Source organism: Coenobita brevimanus, chromosome 39, assembly GCF_032717465.1.
Source record: "Coenobita brevimanus isolate Jiangsu-jjx chromosome 39, ASM3271746v2, whole genome shotgun sequence".
NCBI classification, from domain to species: Eukaryota; Metazoa; Arthropoda; class Malacostraca; order Decapoda; family Coenobitidae; genus Coenobita; species Coenobita brevimanus.
The window spans coordinates 14764440-14784286 of NC_136992.1; the positions used below are offsets into that span (position 1 = coordinate 14764440).

At 42.6% G+C, this 19847-nt stretch overlaps 1 protein-coding gene across 3 annotated transcripts in view; it reads right to left on the bottom strand.

The window, feature by feature from the left end:
* Positions 1-19847, bottom strand: part of rump (heterogeneous nuclear ribonucleoprotein rumpelstiltskin) — a 155540-nt gene that overhangs the window by 15141 nt on the left and 120552 nt on the right. For 2 of the 3 annotated variants that reach the window (XR_013896845.1, XM_080270152.1), the window contains exons 9-11: positions 15215-15250; positions 11005-11522; positions 9653-9788 (exon numbers count right to left, since the gene is read on the bottom strand). Coding sequence is in view for 2 of the 3 variants with exons in the window: in XM_080270152.1 (XP_080126278.1) it covers positions 9653-9788; positions 11005-11522; positions 15215-15250 (690 nt within the window). In the remaining variant the exon portion in view is untranslated. The remainder of the gene's footprint in view (positions 1-9652; positions 9789-11004; positions 11523-15214; positions 15251-19847) is intronic. The other variant, XM_080270153.1, reaches the window with a different exon arrangement.

Consider the following 19847-nt stretch of genomic DNA (forward strand, 5'->3'; position numbering starts at 1 on the left):
GAGTGTCTCTCGCGCAATGTGCAACACTTTTTATTTTTATTTATATATATTTTTTTTTTATGCAAGGAAGAAGGAATGCATATAGGGACTGCTTAGTTAGGAATGCTAAAGCAGTGTGTGGTGTGGCAAGGGTAACAACAAAGAAGAAAGGTATGGCATGGCACGATGAAGAGGTTAAGAGAGCAATGGAGGAAAATAGGAAGAAGTGGCTAAAGTGGTTACAGAACCAGGGTTCAACTGAAATAAGAACTGAATATATTAACAGCAAGAAGCATGTAAAGAGACTAGTGAAGAGGAAAATCGAGGAGGTAAATGAGGACCTATGAAGAAAAATGAATGCAAACTACTCTGGAAATAGGAAGTTATTCTGGAAACAGGTGCGGAAATGTAGACGTGACAGCGGAAAGAAATGTGAAAGTGTGAAGGATGTAAGTGGCAGATTATTAACCTATGGGGATGAGGTACGGACCAGATGGAAAGAATATTTTGAAAGCTTGATGAATGGGAACAGAATGGACAGAGCAGCTGTAGTAGTTGTTCCCTAGGCAGTCTGGCCAAACAGCCCCAAGTCCCTTAGGAAGGCCATGGCCGAGACCGAGTTTTCCCACAGAGCTCTAAAAGAGTGTATGTTGTGTTGTTGGCGTAGGTGATTGTGTGTAATGCAGTCTTCCACAATGTGCTTAATAGTACGGGGTGCTGTGCTGCATCCTGGACAGGCATCAGCGACGGAGTCATCCAGCCAATTCTGGTAGCTTAAGAGGGCTGGATGGTGTCCACATTTCAGCCTGGCCAGGTGGACCCTGTCCTCACGAGGAAGACAGGATTCAGAAGGGTGGATGTCAGGAGGCGTGCATGCAGCAGTGTGTTGTCTTTAAGTGATTAAATGGAGAGGCGAGTGATCTGAGTGTGAATATGCTTCTGGAAACTGGTCTGAGGGGGAAGAGATGACAGTATTTGTGTATAGTATCGTGTGCTGGGTGTTGTTTTGATGTTCCTTGGTGTGGGTGGATGTGCTGCCATGTACTGTAGTGGATGTTGTGGGTCTGTGGAGGCTGCAGCAAGAAACTGGGTGCCTCTCATGTCTAGGTGATCCTTGATTTGAGGACTTTGGTTTCTTGATGTAGGTGGTCCGTGGGTGTAGTAGCTGTGCAGCCTGTAAACATGACTGGTTTGGGGGGTGTGCAGAGAAGGAATGCAGTGCCAGGATATGTGGAACTCGAACAGGTGAAGAACGACGTGAAGCACCTGAAAAATGCGAAAGAAGCTGGGGTTGATGAGGTGTATCCAGAGATGATGAAGTGTACTGGACAAAGTAGAATGAAGTGCTTGTTGGTGATATGTAAGAGGACATCGATGAGTTAAACTGTGCCAGCAGAGTGGAAAAAGGCTGCGATTGTACCCCTGAACAAAAATATAGCGGAGCAAAGTGAGTGCAAGAATTTTCGTGGCATAAGGTTATTGAGTGTGGTAGGGAAGGTATAAGGAAGAATTATTAGCAGAAAGTAAGAGAGATATTAGAAATCCTAGGGTGGCTTTAGGAGTGGCAAAGAATGTGTTGATGAATATCTGCAGAGACAGATAGTGAAGAAGTCTTATGAGAAAGTCTATAAGGTGTTTATGGGATTAATGGATCTGGAAAAAGCATATGACAAAGTAGACAAAGAGGGACTGTGGAAAGTTTTACGCATGTACGATGTCAATGGTAAGCTGCTAGGTGCCGTCAAGAGTTTTTATGATGGTACGGAGACATGTAAGGGTAAATGGGCATCTAAGTGAATGGTTCATGATCAATATGGGCATGCGACAAGGTTGTGTAAGGTCCCCATGGTTTTTCAATACAGCAAGCTCGCCCCCAACGTGCGGGTTTCGTTCCTAACGTGGTGCATTCGGCGCGAAACCGCGTAAGTTTTAACTACTCCTTATTTTGCTCCCTAGATCTCCTAAACGTGGTCTTTTGCTGTTAACTGCCATTGGTAATCAATATGAAGCACTTTAAGTGGTTAGAAGGTTTATTTAATGTTATAACTTACAAATACAGTACTGCACAGCAAAACTTCAACATACAAATACGTAAACACAAGGCAACATTCCGATGCCAAAACCAATCGGCGTCGGAATGTTGCCTTGCGTTTATGTGTTTGTATGTCAAAGTTTTGCTGTGCAGTACTGTATTTGTAAGTCATAACATTAAATAAACCTTCTAACCACTTAAAGTGCTTCATATTGATTACCAATGGCAGATAACAGCAAAATACCACGTTTAGGGGACCTAGTGAGCAAAATGGTTTCAGGACTATTTGCTGTCAAGCCAGTTCGCCATCACAACAATAACAAGACAACACAGACTTTGATGGATCCCCCTGAAATATAGTTATTAAAGTATTGATTAATTAATAATAAGTATATTTATAAAAGTATTGATTAATTAGTATAAGTATATTCATAGAATGACAGGGAATCATCCAGGGTGTGAACTGTCCTGACAGGGAATTGACATGATGGCGAATTGTCTTGGAACCCACCGATCGTATGTAATCTATAAATTAGGTTAACTGGTTACAAGGCTCTATTTAATGCTTTAACTATCTTTAAGTGCTTTAACTTACAAGTGCATACCAGAATAGTAAATATTTAACTTACAAATACAGTACTGTGGAAAAGCAGTACAGCAAATACTTAACAAACAAATAAAAAAGGTAATATTCTGACGCCTATCAGAAAACTGGTTATAAGACTTTATTTCTTGCTTGAATGTTATTTAATAATAATTTAACTTGCACATAAACTTACCAGAACAGTACTGTAAATATTTAACTTACAAATACAGCACTGAGGAAAAGCAGTACAGCGAATCACATCACGTGATCAAAACAAACCATGCATGCTGAGCTGATGCTCGAGGATTTGGCCTTTCAAAGGCCTCTATTGTGTAAATTTATAGTTTTTGTAATCGTTCTTTAATCTTATGTTGTCTTATACGTATCCCAGCACTAACCGCGTATAACTGCGAGTGTGTTCGGCGAGAACGTGTTTGGGGCGAGTTTACTGTATATACAGTATATAGATAGGGTGATGAGAGAAGTAACAACGCGAGTAATGGAGAGAGGGATGGCGTTGGTAATGAATGGTGGTAAACTAGTGCAGAGTTCTGCTGATGTCTGTGAGCGTCGTGTCTTGAGGGTAAATGCAGAAAAGCAAAAAGTGATGGTAATTGACAGAGAAGGTGACTCCCAGTGTGATGTTACAATGAATGGAGAGAGACTGGAATTGGTGAGAGAGTTCAGATACCTAGGTACAGTGACAGAAAAGAGAGGAAGATGTGCAAAAGATGTGGAAAGTAGAGTGACACAAGGAAAGATGGTAGCTGGTGTGATGAAGGCCTTGATAAGAAACAGAGGCTTGAGTGCTGCAACTGCGCGAGGCTTAAATGAAGGAGTGTTAGTGCCAACTTTAACATATGGGTGTGAGACCATGGTGTGGCATCAAAATGGAAACTCAGGAGTGACAGCAGTGGAGATGGGACTTTTGAGGAATGTATGTGGTGTACAGAGTGGATGGGATACAAAATAATGTGATTCATGAAAGATGCGGAATTGGGAAGTCTGTGGACGCCAGAATCGAAGAGAGTGTACTGAGATGGTATAGTCACGTGGAGAGAATAGATAATGATAGAGTGGTAAAAAAAGGAATATCTGAGCGAATCTAGAGGAGGGAGGAGGCAAGGTAGGCCAAGGAGAAGGTGGAGGGATATAGTGGATGAGTGGATGAGGAACACAGGTATGGAAGTCAGTGATGCTTGGGGACTAACAAGAGACTGAGCTGGCTGGATGAATGTTATGAGAAGATGTGCATGATAAGGGACTTGGCACCCACTTTTAACGTGACAGCGTCCAGATTGACTCAATGGGATACCAGTACATTTATGACAAGCTACAGAATGTGGTGAAAGTTTTTGGTGCATCAGATAGAGCCAGGATTCTGGGGGCTTGAATGATGAATGAATGGATGCATGGCCCATTGAAGTGGGCAAACTTGGGCTGTCTGGATGGTACTACTCCTCATCCTCCCCTAGAGTGGGAAAGGAGGTCTGGATGATGATCAATAATGATAATGATTAATAATGATGATGATTGATCATGATGATGATGATAATGGTGATGATGATGATGACTGACGGTGATGATGATGATGATGATGATGATGAAGGAACCAAGAGTCAGAAGTCTGCAAGATAATAGTGGGCCAAAATATGACCTGTTCATTTTGAGATGCCTGGACACACTGCAATAGAAAAACTGGAGGTCATAGGCAGTAGGAAATACAGACAGACGGACAGAGTTCCAGAGCTGACCTGCTGCATACATGGACTAGGAGTAATGGTCAACTCTTGCATTGGAGAGTTGGACACAAAAGGGATGAGAGCTTGTTGTTAGACAGGTGCTACGTGCCTGCTGTAGTGGTCAAGAGATGCGAGCAGACAATTCTGAGGAGCAGTGACCATTGAAGTAGCAATGGAAAAGATAAAAAGATGCAACAGTGCGGCAAAGAGACAGAGGTTGAAGGAAGCCAGTAAGAGAAGAATTAATGACACAAAAAGCCTCTGACTCCACCTTTTTGAGAAGAGCTGTATGTGGGAAGCCTCCTCACAAGTGAAAGTTGTACACTCAACGGGTGAATATGACCTCTGTGTAAATTCAACAACTGTGCAGGGGTAAAGGAGGCACAAAGTCAACTTATCACACCTAATCTCTTGGAAACAGATTTTACAAGACAGGTAATATGATCTTTCCAAGATAAAGCCTGATAAAATGAAATCCCAACTATGTTTAAAGATGATGCAGGACTGAGTTGGATACTGTGAAAATTAGAGGATACTCCTGCATAAGATTCTGAGGGGTTGAAAGATGTAAGAACTGAGTTTTTGACTGCATTAAAAACAACAAGATTACTTTTACCCCATTCACAGATATGAGCTGTCAGACATTAGGTGTGCCATAGCCTCATTCCTTGTTTGTTGATGTAACTGCTGAAATGGATGATGTGAGAAGCGAATGGAAAGGTGAAGGGTGGAGTCAGCAACTTATGAGTAAATAGGGTTAGATGTACAGCTTAGAAGGTCAGTGTCTCAGTGATGAACGGAAGGAAGAGAGTTGGTAACAGGATGGAGCAATGTGGAACACCACCACTGATGCCTCTAGGAGAAGAACCGTGGCCGTCAACAACAGCAGCTACAAGACGACCAAAAAAGAAACTAGCGATGAAGGGACAGATAGAAGAATAGAAACCATAAGAGGGCAGTTTGGAAAGTAAAGTTTTATGCCAGACTTGATCGAAAGCCTTTGAGATGTCAAACGCGATGGTAAAGCTTTCACCAAAGTCCTGAAAGGAGGATGACCAAAAGTCTGAGAGGTAGGTGAGATTGACAGTGGAGTGTCTCTGGCGGAACCCACACCCAAAATTGGAAATAGTCGTGATAGGAAAGGTGCTTTAAATTTTTGTATAAGAAAATAAAAAAAACTTTTTAAATATAGCATGTTAAAGCTACTGGGAGACAGAGGGCTGAGAATGGTCAGCCAACCTTCTTTTGGACAGGCTGAATGTGGGTAAACTTCCAGCAAGAAGGAAAGGCAGAAGTTGACAGAGACAAATGACTTTACCTGGGCAGTGTGTAAAAGAGGAACAGTTCTTGAGGACCACATGAAGGACCCCATCTGGCCCACATGCCTTGTTAGTACTGAGGCCAGTGATGGCAGAAAATATATCAATGGAAGAAATTTTAATGTTAGCCACGAGGAAGTCAGAGGGGGGAAGTGATGGAGAAACAGCACCGGAATTGTCTAAGGTGGAATTGGAGGAGAAAGTCTGAGCAAAAGATTTATGCATTTTATCACAGTGGTAGGTGGGAGCGCTCACCATCCAGTCACTCAATGTAGTGCTGCTCTTGGACGACTGCCCTTTCCTCTCATCCTTCCTTCCGTCCAATTCTTTCTTTCCTCTTCCTTATGCCTACGGGTGACTCTATACTCCCTCTTCTGTCTTTCCTTTTTTCTTTTTTCCTTCATTCTTTTCTCTTCCTTCTGCCTATGGGTGACTATACATTGAATGACAAGCCAAATGGATTCCTGTACACCAGGAGACCATCTACTATTCTGGATGGTAACCATATAACCAAATTATGGCACCTGGTGGTTTAGTGGGTAATTAAGGCACTACAATTGGATTGAGACTGTGCAGGTTTCCATATCCAAGGGGTGGTTGGAGATTATTGCTCAAGTATTGCCACTCAGGGATGAGTGAGGCTGGTCACTCTCAACTTAAATGTCAGGACCAAATTGCCTAGCCCTGGGCTCCTACATTCCTCATGAGGCAACGCAGGATTAGATGATGATGATGAAGTCTAAGTGTAAAGTTCTGTTTTATCAGTAGAAGAAACAGCTACAGAGTCATCAGTGTAAAAGAGGGGGGAAGGATGATGAGGTAAAGTTGTTTGAAAGGTTTATGGCAAGGCACAAAAAGGAACAGGAAGAATATATGTTTAAGCCATTTAGTATTAATGGAATCATTTTTTGCACAGTGAAGAACAGACTTAACATGATTCCAGACTGAAACATAAGACATTTGAGATTCAGGGGTGGGTTGGCTCTAGTACCTTCTGTGGGCCCTATCCTTGTTGTGGAGAGCATTAGAACAAGCGTGATTAAACCATGTTTTATTTTGTAACTGATCACAGGATATAGGAAAGGAATGTATGCATCCATGCCAGAGAGAATTACCTCTGTAATGTGCAAGGCTCACTCGGATGGCTCTCAGCCATGGAAGCAATAACCATTCCGGGGAAAATGAATGTAGTACTACCTCTGAATCAGCAGCATCAAAGTGCCAAAGCTGCCACTTCTTGGACGGGTCCACAGGCCTTTCTGGAGCGATAGGACAGGTTATGGTGATAAGGCTGTGATCGGAGGAGCCCAATAGAACGCAAAGATTAAGAGCATAAGCAGAAGGATTAGATGTAAGGAAGAGGTTAAATATGTTGAAACTCTCTCCAAGATAGTCAGGGATATGGGTAGGGTGCTGTACAAGCTGTTGTAGGTCATTGAGGATAGAAAAGATGTAGGCTTGTTCACCATATGGATCAGTGAAAGAAGAGGAGTGCCAAAGGTGGTGGTGAACACTGAAATTGCATAGAAGTGAGATTTCACAGAAAGGAGAAATTGACAGGATGTATTCCATTTTAGAAGTCTATCTATCTATGTATTGCCAGATGCCATAATAATGTAAGGGGTGGCCATCTGACTCTTGAGTTATTTGTTTTACAGGGAGGGGCACTAACCCTCCACCAACCCACTTGTTGACACGTAGGGAGCATGTATGGTTTGGTTATAAGGTTACAACCCAGCGTTGTAAATGGTTTCTTGGCTTACAGGAAACCATTTGGCTTGTCACTCAATGTAAAGCCACCTGTAACGGAAAGAAAAGCAATAAGAAGTGACAGGAAAGATGGGAGAAATAGGAAGAGAGAAGGGCAGGTACAGAAAAAGAATGATAAAGGCTAAGGAAGAAGTAGGCAGCACTACATCAAGTGAGTGGATGATGGTCGCCACCACCTACCACTAATTTTAGAAGTAAGATAATAAAAGAATTTTTCAGTCAGTAGAATTAGGGGATAAGTAAACAGCACAGATATATTTAGTCAGCGAATGACAGGACAGCTGAAGCCTGATACACTATACACCTGTAAGCCACAAGTTTGACACCTCATTTTACCCCTGGCTGGTGAGAAGCCACAGTCAGGGTTTTACAATGAACAAAGACTTACTATCCAATGTTACGAAGGTACTTCCAAGCAGTGCCAGACTCCATGAGGAACAATTAGTGATGACACTAGTCATACCATTTAGAAATGCTTTGAATATGACACTGCTCTTACTGTAAAGAAATGCTTTCATATTGGAACTACAAGTCTTTGCTTGGAGTGAAATCATGCCTATGACTTTCTTTCAGCGAAGATTCAATAACGCAGGAGGAGCAAGAACTATTGTTCATGACAATACAAACTTAGCAATTAAAAATGACTGACTACTGCCAGTACATAAACTACTGTATTTTCGAGCATACTGTATAAGGCGCACCCTAACTTTGGCAGGCCCAATCTGGGAAAAATAAAAAATACAGCTAACCCCAGACCCCCTGGCTGAATGCCTCAAACTTTCAGCACTTGGCCCATTTACATATCACCACATAACCATTCATGTGCTGGTTATAAAATTTTCATGTACAGGAATCATGAAAATTTAGATTGACCCCTTTGGTAAGCTACCATGGTGGGCTAAGTTACAGTACTTAACACTACCAAATATCACCACTGACCTCCACCATCACCAATATTGGCCATCATTAATAACTCTAACCATTATCAACCAACAACACTAAATTATCAATCATCACCATTAATATTATCAATCTCCACTCCACACTGCATCACTGTGATCACTTGTAAACAAACATGGCAGAGTTGCCAAATCCATCTTAGCAAACACTGCTAGATTGGTATTCAAAAACCAGTAAAAGTCACTAAGTACATAAAAACTCCAGAAAATTGCTAGAAAAAGTACTAAAATTTCTATAATATCCAAAACTGCATAAAATCTCCAGAATACTAGCAGATTTTCAATAGCTAGATGTGACATATTGCCACTATAGTCGTTCTATTTTATGAAGGCAGTTTGGGTGGGGTGCTCTGGGACCTCACTCTGTTAGCTCTGTTGCCACATCGTCGCCACACATGTGCTCTCTCTCTCTCTCTCTCTCTCTCATATTTATATTAACTACTACTAATTGTATTTTCTTTATTTTTTCTCTTGTTTTCGACTTTTTTTTCCACACCACCCCTGAGATAAAAGTCTATAGGTGCATTTTTTTTCAATAACTTCCATGGGGGGAGACTGACCAAGTATGACCCGCTCACGCAGGGCTATCCCTCGTGTCACCACCTGACAACATCGCAAAAGCAACAATGACAAGTCTTACGAGATTTATACTATACTATAGCTTTTTTTATTGAATTACACTTATACAGTGTTTAAAATTCATTTACAAGTAGTTACTAGCTTAAAATAGGAGAGTGAGAGAGAGAGAGAGAGAGGCGAGCACAAATAATTACACGTGTATCGGCGGCGATGTGGCAACAGAGCTAACAGTGTGAGGTCCCAGATCGCCCCACTCAAACTGCCTTCATAAAATAGAACGACTGTAAATAGAAGTGAGTCTCTAGATCTTGTACAAGAAATGCTAAATTGGCAACACTGTCCTCTGATGTAAACAAACAACAGTACACAGCTGCTGTGGACACAGGTTTACCTACTGTATTATGTACTGAGTAACTGTATTTGTAATTTATTACTACAATTACATGTGTCTAACTATATTTGTAATTTACAATATTTTCTTGCTAATCATTCTAAAGAAATATGGGAAACACTTGTAAGGAAGGTGTTTGGAGTTCATTTACAGTACCGGTAGCCCTACCCAAAGCCTGACCTTGAGCATATTAGGCGCAGGGTGATTTTCTGGGACATTTTTTTTGGAAAAAAAGTGCACCATTTATGCCCGAAAATACGGTAAGTGCCACACATATGTTGTTATAAAAGGATACCGACTGCTCTGCGAGCATCTCCCTCAGTCTGGAATCGAACTGTTCCAGTTCCCTTTGACCTGATTTCTGCAAACCTGATGTCACCAAACTCTCGGCAGAGGTCTCGTAATGCTTGCCAAGTGTAGTCCAGTGGTAACTGCAACAAAAGTAATGTTATTATCATTGTTTTTCAACACAAACTAATCTCTCTCTCTCACACACACACACACACACACACACACACACACACACACACACACTGTATGAATGAATGAAACAAAGAATAACTTATGGAGGCTGATGTGGTCATCAATACTACACTTTTGGGATGTGATCCAGCAACTCTGATGACACAGTGGGTGACTGATGAATAGGTTGTATGAATAGGGAGTGATTTGAGGGTGAATTACTAAGAATCACTATGAAAGAAAGTGCCTGGACAGTGAATGTATAAGAGGCTGTATGAGCAAAGTGACTACAGTGAATGACTACAAGGCTGTATGAGAGAAGTGACTGAAATGTGAATAACTAAGGGGCTATATGAGAGATGAGTGATTGGAGGGTACATGACTATGGGATTGTATGAGAGAAGAGTGACTGGAGGGTGCATGACTAGGAGATGGTATCAGAGAAGAGTGATCGGAGGATACATGACTAGGGGACAGTATGAGAAAAGTGACTGGCAGATGAGGGCAAGTGATGTATCGTAGGGATAATATTGTATCAGCTGTTACTAAGGAGTGACTGAAATGTCTGGCTCAAGTGAAGGCCATCTTGTACAGAACAGACGATCACCCTGATTTTTTTTTCTTTTAAACCTACAGATGGAATGAGGTATGATCCATTCAGCTAAAGCACAACATTGGGAGAACTCTCAACAGGATGACCAGTGAAATGGGGGAGGAACTTCATGACATCATACAAGTCCTAAGAATCCTGAGTCCACCTCACTGGCATACTCATCTGTACATTTCTTCTTCCCGCATATAATTGCACTTCACATATACCTGCCAGAGAGTCAATCAGCTGACGATCAAGTTAAAAATGGGTGCCAACTTCCTTTTCATGTGAACCTTTGTACATAATTCATCCAACCAACTTTATCATTTATCATTTCACAAGTGTCAACATCCACACCTGCCTTTTTCATGTACTAAATTACCATATCCATCCACCTTCTTGGGATACCTGTCCCCTCCTACCTTGAAATTCATTCATATATACCCTTTTCATTATCCTATCTGCATCCATTCCCTCCACATGACATATTATCAGCACTCTCTCACAGTAATGACAAGTAAGATGCAGATTTCAAGATCTTTCTTGGAACAAAGTTTTAAAATACTGTCAGTAACTCAATCCAGTATAGTTACATTGCTGAGCTGGATGATGTTTCTGTATCCACCGGTGTACGAGGTGTTGGAGGCGGGTGTGGTGGCGGCGTGGTTGTAGTCACGGGAGAGAGATGATGATCCATATGAACCATACCCGGGTGACGATGCCAGGCTGCTGCGTGCCATGGTGGAGCTGCCCAGACCAGTGCCACCGCCACCCAGCGTGGACACCATGCTGCTGGACGCACTCAGTCCCGTGCCGCCCATGCCACCCATCATGCCGTTGCCCATTGTGTTCAGACCCGTGGCCATGTTGCCCAGGCCAGTACCCATGTTGCCCATATTACCCATGCCGGTGGCCATCCCGGTGCCCATGTTGCCCATTCCAGTGGCCATGCCAGTGCCCATGCCAGTACCCATACCAGTGCCCATACCAGTACCCATGCCTGTTGCAGCACCCATCCCCATCATGCCCATATTCTGGCTACCCATATTGGATGCCATGGCACCCACATTTGGCATGGCTGCCACATTTTGCCCAACTGCTGTTGGTAGACCTGGAAGCAAAAGTTTGCCACTATTACTTTAAATTAATGAAGTCTTATTATAAATAAATTACAAAAAGATGGGCCAGGCTTTATTGGTCATATAATACTGCTTAGGGGCAGTGACTGGTTACTCTTCCCTTAAATGTCTGAGCATTATTGTCTAGCCCCTGGATCTCCATGCTCCAATTGGGATGATGAAGGACTGGATGATGGTTGGCTTCATCAAACAGTCCAATTTTCCATTATTCTGATAATGTCACTCCTAAATTCTGACTAAGAACCTGGATGCTACAATGCTCTAATTAATTATAACTCTAAATGCCTACTGGGGTCAGAGTCCTATTATCATGCTAAAAAGAAATTAACTGGCTGCCAGTGATACTGGTATACTGTTTTACTTTGCACCCATTCCCACATAATACCTACACCTAAATAATACTGCATAAATTCACTGATGAGGTTTTAATTATGCACTTTTCTGGTGTTACATATTAGCCATTTTTACATGGTAACATAACTGGTATCAGTAAGATAGTGGGTGTCCCTGAGCTGGAGCTATCCAGTGATACCATCCTCATTTATATTTCTGGTATCTCCACACAATTTTATCCACCTTGGAACAAACATTTTGAGCTAAGAGAGTTAGACACAGCTTAGCTAATCTCTTTACAGCTCATAAAAAAACTATATTCTCTTCAGGCTCCCTAATGTCTATCCTCCAGCGCAATCCACACTTAAGTTCAGAAGTAACACACTGATACAGTATTTGTCAGTCTTACAAGGCATTACTAGCATCCATCCTATCATTGAAATCCTTATCACATGCATATGGGCATGGGGCTAGGTTACTCAGTTCAGATACTTGAAGTGAGAGAACAGCTGTATGCCCCTAAGCTGCATTACGTGAGCAATAATATTACTTGTACATAACTGCATTTGAGCCACATCTTGTTAGTGTCTTCACCCACTAAAAAACCAGCATCCTCTGGCATCTCATACTTCTTATATCAGTGCCCCAGTAAAACCTTACTCTTGCCAAGTCATCTCTCAAAGCACTACAACAAATACCCTATAAATCTATCTGAGCATGCATTTACAAGAATAGCTTAATCCCAACTTAATAAACAGTTATACAGACAAGTCATGTCACAGCATTAACCCCTTAACCGTGGGGCGTCACTTTCGTGACGCTCGGGTGCAATGGATCATACCGCGGGGTGTCTCTTTTGTGATTCTGTGTTATTTTGAATTCACCTGGGCTTTCAAGTGGTTGCTTGTATCATCTGTCTGTTCTGCCAGTGTCCAACAATAGTCAGTGCTGCTACTGTCATCTGTACTCCCATCCATTGTTGACAATTTAGCCCTTTCTCCCCATTCTTGACTCCCCTCCCTACCTCCCCTCCATTACCCTCTCCTCCCGCCTGCCCCAGCTGTGCCACGCTACCCAAACATTGCCCAAATTTTTCCACTCATTTCATCCATTGAAATGAGCCCTATGCCCTATTCTTATACAAAATAATATATATAAAAAAGAAAAAAGGTAACTGATAGTGCCATACACCTGGAATTGGCTAATTATCACTTGGCAACACCCCATGTGCACTCATTCACTAATTTTCCGTTTATTTCCCCTTGAAATATGCCGTATGACCTGTTCTCATAAAAAAAATATATATAAGAAAGGAAGGGAGAAGCCTAAGTGATATTTACATTCACCCGGAACTACCTAATTTATTATGTACTGTCTAGATTTCCTGCCAATCATTTCACAGCATGTAAATTAGCAGCTGTCACCACGCTGATGTTGTCAACCCTTGGGGGCCCCATATCCACCTCGTCATTCAGGTCAGTGTTGTCTCCTGAGATGAAACCACGTTGCACTCGCACCCCTCCATTTCCGCCGCTTCCAGAGGGCCCTGTGACCTCTACCCCTACTAAACCTCGTGTGGGAAGGGGTTAGGGACTAAGTGACTCTGCTGTGGAACGTGAACTGGCTAATTTATCCATGATAATGACGGACAGTGACTACAACCTTTCTGGGGAATCGTGTGATGAGCCAGTGGAGGAAATGGTGATAAACTCCCAGTACAAGTGCTTCAGTGTGGCTCCAAGGGAAAGGAGCTCTTAGTTACTGGAAGTGACAGTGTGTAACAGTGTAAATAAAACAGAAATGTAAATAATGTAAATAAAATAGAAAATGTAAATAGAAATGTAAATACTGTAATTACTAATATAAGAATATGAGTACAAATACTTGGAGTAATGACAAAGTGAATGTTTTGCTCTCTACACTAGTTTATTGAACGAGAAAGTGAATGCCTGGAGTGAAAATAAACTACTATTACTGAAGGAAACGTATGGATAAATACTGTAGCTATATATATGTGTATATAAAGCAGTAGCAATATAAAGTGTGAGTGTGTTTATGAATAATATATGACAGAATACCGGCGGGGAAACAGCGCAGGTGGGAAGCTCATATGCGCTCGTAATTTACATTGCTTTCACAGTGTTTTTTCTTTGGAGTATGGATTCCAAACTATTTGATAATCATAGAATAGTTTTTCTAGTGATAACATCAGGCTGTGGTAATCATATTACGGGGCGTTGGGAAGTGTAAAGTGGAGACTTTGTTACCCAAATTCAGAAGTCTCCACAAGTCCAAAGGTAGTCGACGAAGGCTCAACAAACATCCCAGGAGAAAGCTGAAGGTATGTGCCATATGCATATGTAATTATAATATTCTAGGACTAATAACTGATTTTGGCAAATATTTTTAAAAAGTCAGTCGGAACGCGAATATCCCCCCATGAGGTGCACGGACCGCCTCTGACATGCCCGCGGTTAAGGGGTTAAACAATTTTTCAAGAGATGTTTCAGTTTAGTATTTCTGTTCACTTACAAGACAAGAAGGGGCTCCCTCCATCATGCATTTTACCTCCTTTAGTTGTCTTTTATACAGTCCAGAGTAGTCAGTACAGTACTCCTTTTCCTAAAATGTCAGGAATATGACTCCCCCTACATGGAATAATAAGCACTGTAATATTTAATGGTCATGTTATCACCTGCTAATGAAATGAAACTGTAGTAGTGGTAATCCACACATCATGTCATCAATCCCTGCCGACACCTCCACCCTAATACCTCCTTCTCACCCTCACGCCATGACTAACATCGCTGTTACCAGAGAAAACTTCTCTCTCTAATTTTTCAAATTAAATGTTACAATAACTGGGTTTACGCAGGAAGAGAATGATGACACAACAGTGGTGGATTATCATACATATAAATTAACGCTTAAAATGACGAGTCATTTACTAAGACTGGTTATCCCACTGTAACACTAATACGATTATCAACATTACACTGCAACTGGAATTAATCCCTTCAATTCCAAGATGTCTCTAAAATTTAATTCTAGCTGTCTCCAGACGATTTTCTTAAGCCATACAGAGAATTTTCGAACTGGAGGGGTTAGGTATAGCCTTCTTTAACAGTTTCAATGAGGTCTTTCCTAACTTGAGTAAAATCGTCTGGTAGCAGCGGGAAAAAAAAAAAAAAAAAAAAAAAGACATCATCAGAATGATACAGTTAACACTAGTAACATCACCGATGGCTACATTCTGATATACACTGCTCACAATCTGTCACATAACTTTTACCCCGTGTCAAGACATGAGAAAGCCAAAACAACACCTTACCTCCAGCGATATCTGGATTTATGGAGGGAACATTATCTGCAAGAAGAAAGCAAGCATAATGTCATCCAAAGTTGTTGTCAACAGTTTGGAGGAGACATTATAATTATGAGTTTTAACCCAAGTTTATTCTTGCTGCTACTAGACAATTTTATTCAGCTTAGGAAAGGTTTCCCCTCTGGAAAAGATTTATTAACGCTCCTCAGGCAGTCCTCCCATGAAGTCCGGGATCTGTGTTGGCAAAATACTATTTCAGTGTGAAACAAATCTAAATGAGACATGTTTTTGGCTCATGACTGAGGGACTAATTGTACAAAAACATTCATTTCTGACTTTAAAACCCTTTCTTGCAACTTTAAGTGGAGAACATATGATGGATAATCAGGAACTTAATTATGAAACAAGTTGAAACAAGAAACAACTGTATCTAACCCCTCCAGGTCAGAGTCTATCCTAAGCTTAAAAAAAAAAAAAAATCAAGGGACAACTAGAATAAAATAAAAATATGTCCCCAGACTCAATGGGTTAACACCATCAACTGGGTGATGTATTATTTACCACAGTTTATTTTTCCTACAACCAGATGAATTTATTCACCTTAGGTGTGACTTTTTACGGTGAAGGGTTTAATGAAGGCTAAACCAAATATGAAAAGTTTCTCCTAAGATGAATGATAATCTGGTGATAGAAAGAATCCAATGAATACATCCTCAGACTGACAGGGTTAAAGATGATCATTCGCTCTTTTTATTACACATGTAAGGATAAACACCTAATGTGACCTATCACTAAACTGCACTTTTTTCTTTTTTTTCTTTTTAAGAACCAGTATGTAACAGAAAATGTACCAACATAAAGTACTTACTGTATTAGCATAACTACAGAGAGCTGTATTAAGAGCACAAGGACCTCACGTGAAGAATTCTCTTTTATTCTCATTCCATAATTTTTTACAAACAAGCATTAGTTATAGTCTTATGACTGTAGTCTTGAAACTGAGGGCTGGGGTTACCCTTCTTGCACCCTGCACGAGGTGGAAGTTCACACCTTCAACATGTGGGAATCTCGAAAGCGGGAGAGCACACCCCTTCGTGTGGGTTGGCGCAGCTAACAGTTGGTAGCACTTGATTATTTCAAAATTTAAAATCTTAAAATAAAAAAGAGCATATCACCGTTTCTAGAACTGGCATACAATATAATCTCTTAATGTTAGCAATTCTTACCTCTTCTATTATTAAAAACTGGCATTTGTTCTTGAATACTCTGTATAAGAGTATGCATACAGGCTTTGGAGAACCTGTATCATAGGAAAAATTCAGTGTCAGACAACTTCAAAGGGGTTCATGTGGTCAGTAATAACCCCACGAATACGTCTTGGCTGGTCATATCGATTTTGGCTAAATTTCTGCCCCAAATGCTTATTGCCATTTTTCCCACCCAGAACCCCAAAAACCCACCCTTGGGGGGGGAAGGGTTAATTTGAAAACCAACGACAAGCACCAAAAAATAAAGGTCAAATTCATTCACATCACACCAAAATATACCAGGAAAATATCTTGCCAAGCCTAAACAAACCAGTATGGACTTGTAAAAGTTTACCGAACACAAACATGAGACTTCGTAATTCAAACTAACTGGCTGTACACGATTCGTCTGTTTAGATTGTACAGTCACTATTCTTTATACGTTGATTCGGTATACGATAATCCGCTACAACGATAATAGAAAAGTTCCAACCCAAAATCCGATTTACGATAAATTTCCCGCTATAACGATATTGCCCTCGGAAAATTTCGTACGAAGCACCAGGCACACGCAAGGTGACCGTCATTTGTCTCAGGCAAGATGGTGGCCCTGGCATGCAGCGCACTGTTATGGTTCAGGTCTTGCCACCCCTTCAAAGTCCTGTCTTTTCCACTCGTTCAAGTGTGCCCCCATTATCGTCACCTCTCAGCCAAGCATCGTACTACAGTAGTCATCGTGTAGCACCAGGCCAACTTTACGCAAGTGTAATTATTGTGTTGTTGCAATGATTTACTGTACGTGAGTAACGCTGCCTGTATTGGTGTGATAGTGTTTCTTTTGGTGAATTACTGTAATGTGAATATGTGTGCCCAGTGGTAAGGGCAGTGCCAGTGTAGACCCCAGTGCTAAGGTGGTGCAGGTATGGGCCCCAGTGCTAAGGTTGGTGCAGGTATGGGCCCCAGTGCTAAGGTTGGTGCAGGCATGGGCCCCAGTGCTAAGGTTGGTGCAGGTATGGGCCCCAGTGCTAAGGTTAGTGCAGGTATGGGCCCCAGTGCTACAGTTGGTGCAGGTATGGGCCCCAGTGCTAAGGTTGGTGCAGGTATGGGCCCCAGTGCTAAGGTTGGTGCAGGTATGGGCCCCAGTGCTAAGGTTGGTGCAGGTATGGGCCCCCGTGCTAAGGGTGGTGTTACAGGTGAGCACCACAGTGTTATAGGTGGTGCAGGTGGATGCCACAGTGTTACGGGTGATGCAGATGGGTGCCACAGTGCTATGGGAGGTGGTAAGAAGTGTCGGGCGATGATGTCCTGTCTAAGAGGGTGAGGCATTCACTCTCCCTACAGTAGATGTTAAGTTGGACATTGTTGGGAGGCACAGGAATGGCCAGGGCCCCAGCAAGATTGCCAATTCCCTCAAGCTCCCCCAGTTGACCATCTCAACTGTTCTGAAAAATACGGCAGCTGTACTCGCAGCAAGTGAGACTGCTTCCACAATGGGGGCCAAGAGGATCACCAAGGTCACAGATCCCTCTATGGAGGAGATGGAGTGCCTCTTGCAGCTGTGGGTGCAGGACAACACCCAACAAAAGGCACCGCTCTCAATGTCCATCATCACAACCAAGGCCCTTTCACTGTGGAGACGATGACGAAAAAGGATGTGGAGAAGCCAAAGAACGATTTTAAGGCCAGTCCCGGGTGGTTTGCCTGCTTAAAAAACTGGGCTGGCCTTAAGGGACTGACCCTGCACGGCGAGCCACTGTGTGTGGACGTTGAGGCCACCGCCAGTTTCCCCACCCTACTACAACAGTAAATCACCAGTGGGGGCTATAGCTCCAAACAGGTGATTAACTTTGATGAAACAGGGCTATTTTGGAAAAGGATGTCAAAGAAGGCCTACATCTTCCAAGAGGAGAAGAAGGCGCCCGGTTTCAAGGCTCAAAGGATAGAGTTACACTCCTGTTTGGGGCTAAAGCCGAGGGAGACCTACAGCTGACGCCCCTGATGGTGTATCACTGGGAGAACCCATGGGCCTTGGCTGGGTTTGTCAAGGAAAAGCTGGGGGTTAATTGGAAAGCCAACCCAAAAGCCTGGTTTACCACCGGCTTCTGCCAGAACTATGTCTTGGGCTATCTGTCAGGGGCGCTGAAGGAGTATGCCTCCCACTGCAACTTGGCCAATTGGTTCCTCCTCTTGGTGGACAATACCCCCAGCCACCCTCTAGTCATGCAGGAATGGGTGGACAACATCGCCGCCCAACACAACCTCTGTCCTACAACCAATGGATCAGGGTGTGATTGCTGCCTTTAAGGCACGTTACCTCCACCTCACCATGGAGCAATTGGTGCGGGCCATAGATACAGACGCCGAGGTGACGGTGAGGGGTTTTTGGAAAGGGTACAACATCAAGGCAGCTATCAACAACATTGTGCCGGAGGTGATGCACAGACATTCAACTCAGCTTGGAAAAAAGAATGGCCTAAGTGTGTGCAAAACTTCCCTGGTTTTGCATCCGATCCTCCGGCTCCATCTGTTGAGGATATCCATGGGCAAATTCTGTCCCTGTCTCAGGGCAGGCTTCCATGAGGCTGATGAGGAAGACTTTGAGGAACTGCTACAGAGCCACTCAGAAGAACTGTCAAGCGAGGAGCTCCTCCAAATTCAAGAACAGAGGGCACATGAGACAGATGAAAAACCGGAGGTACAGTAAAGCCATGGCGTGAACTGTCAATCACCTTCCTCACACAGTTCATTAACGGCATTAACGAGTTTATGGGGTAAATGGGAGAACATGACCTGATTTTCACCAGGAGTTCCCATGCCCGTTACCAGGTCAATCAGGTGTTACAGGTGTATCGTGAGCTCCCTGACCGACATCGGAGGCAAGCCTCACAGACCAGCATCATCGCCTTCTTCAAGCCAACTGCCACTAGACCCTCACCGCCATCTCTCCCAGACCACCCACCAGCTGCTCAACTGCCTCACCGACCTCACCAGTCAGCACTCAGCTGGATTCCCCTCCCCCTTACCTGTTCCTGTTTGACTCAGAGGCTGACCACTAGTGACTGTAAGCACGAGCTGTCCCCCAGCCTCGGGGGAGACGACTTGGATCGACACAGGAAGGAATTAAGGTGGGTTGTCATTTATGTTTCAGTCTTGGGTAGGTGACTTTGGGAAGTTGAGCTGACGTAACCCCCCTTTTATAATGCGTTTCAATCTCCCAATTTACGATAAAATCGTTATACATTAACATACAGCCTGACATAACCCCTTCATATAAAAAGTGGCGACTGTACTCGGCCATTCTTTACTGTAGGAATCATTTCATGAACTACTCAAACTAATTACAAAAGTATAATGCACCGTATCTAATGAACAGCTTAGTAGAATAGTGAAAA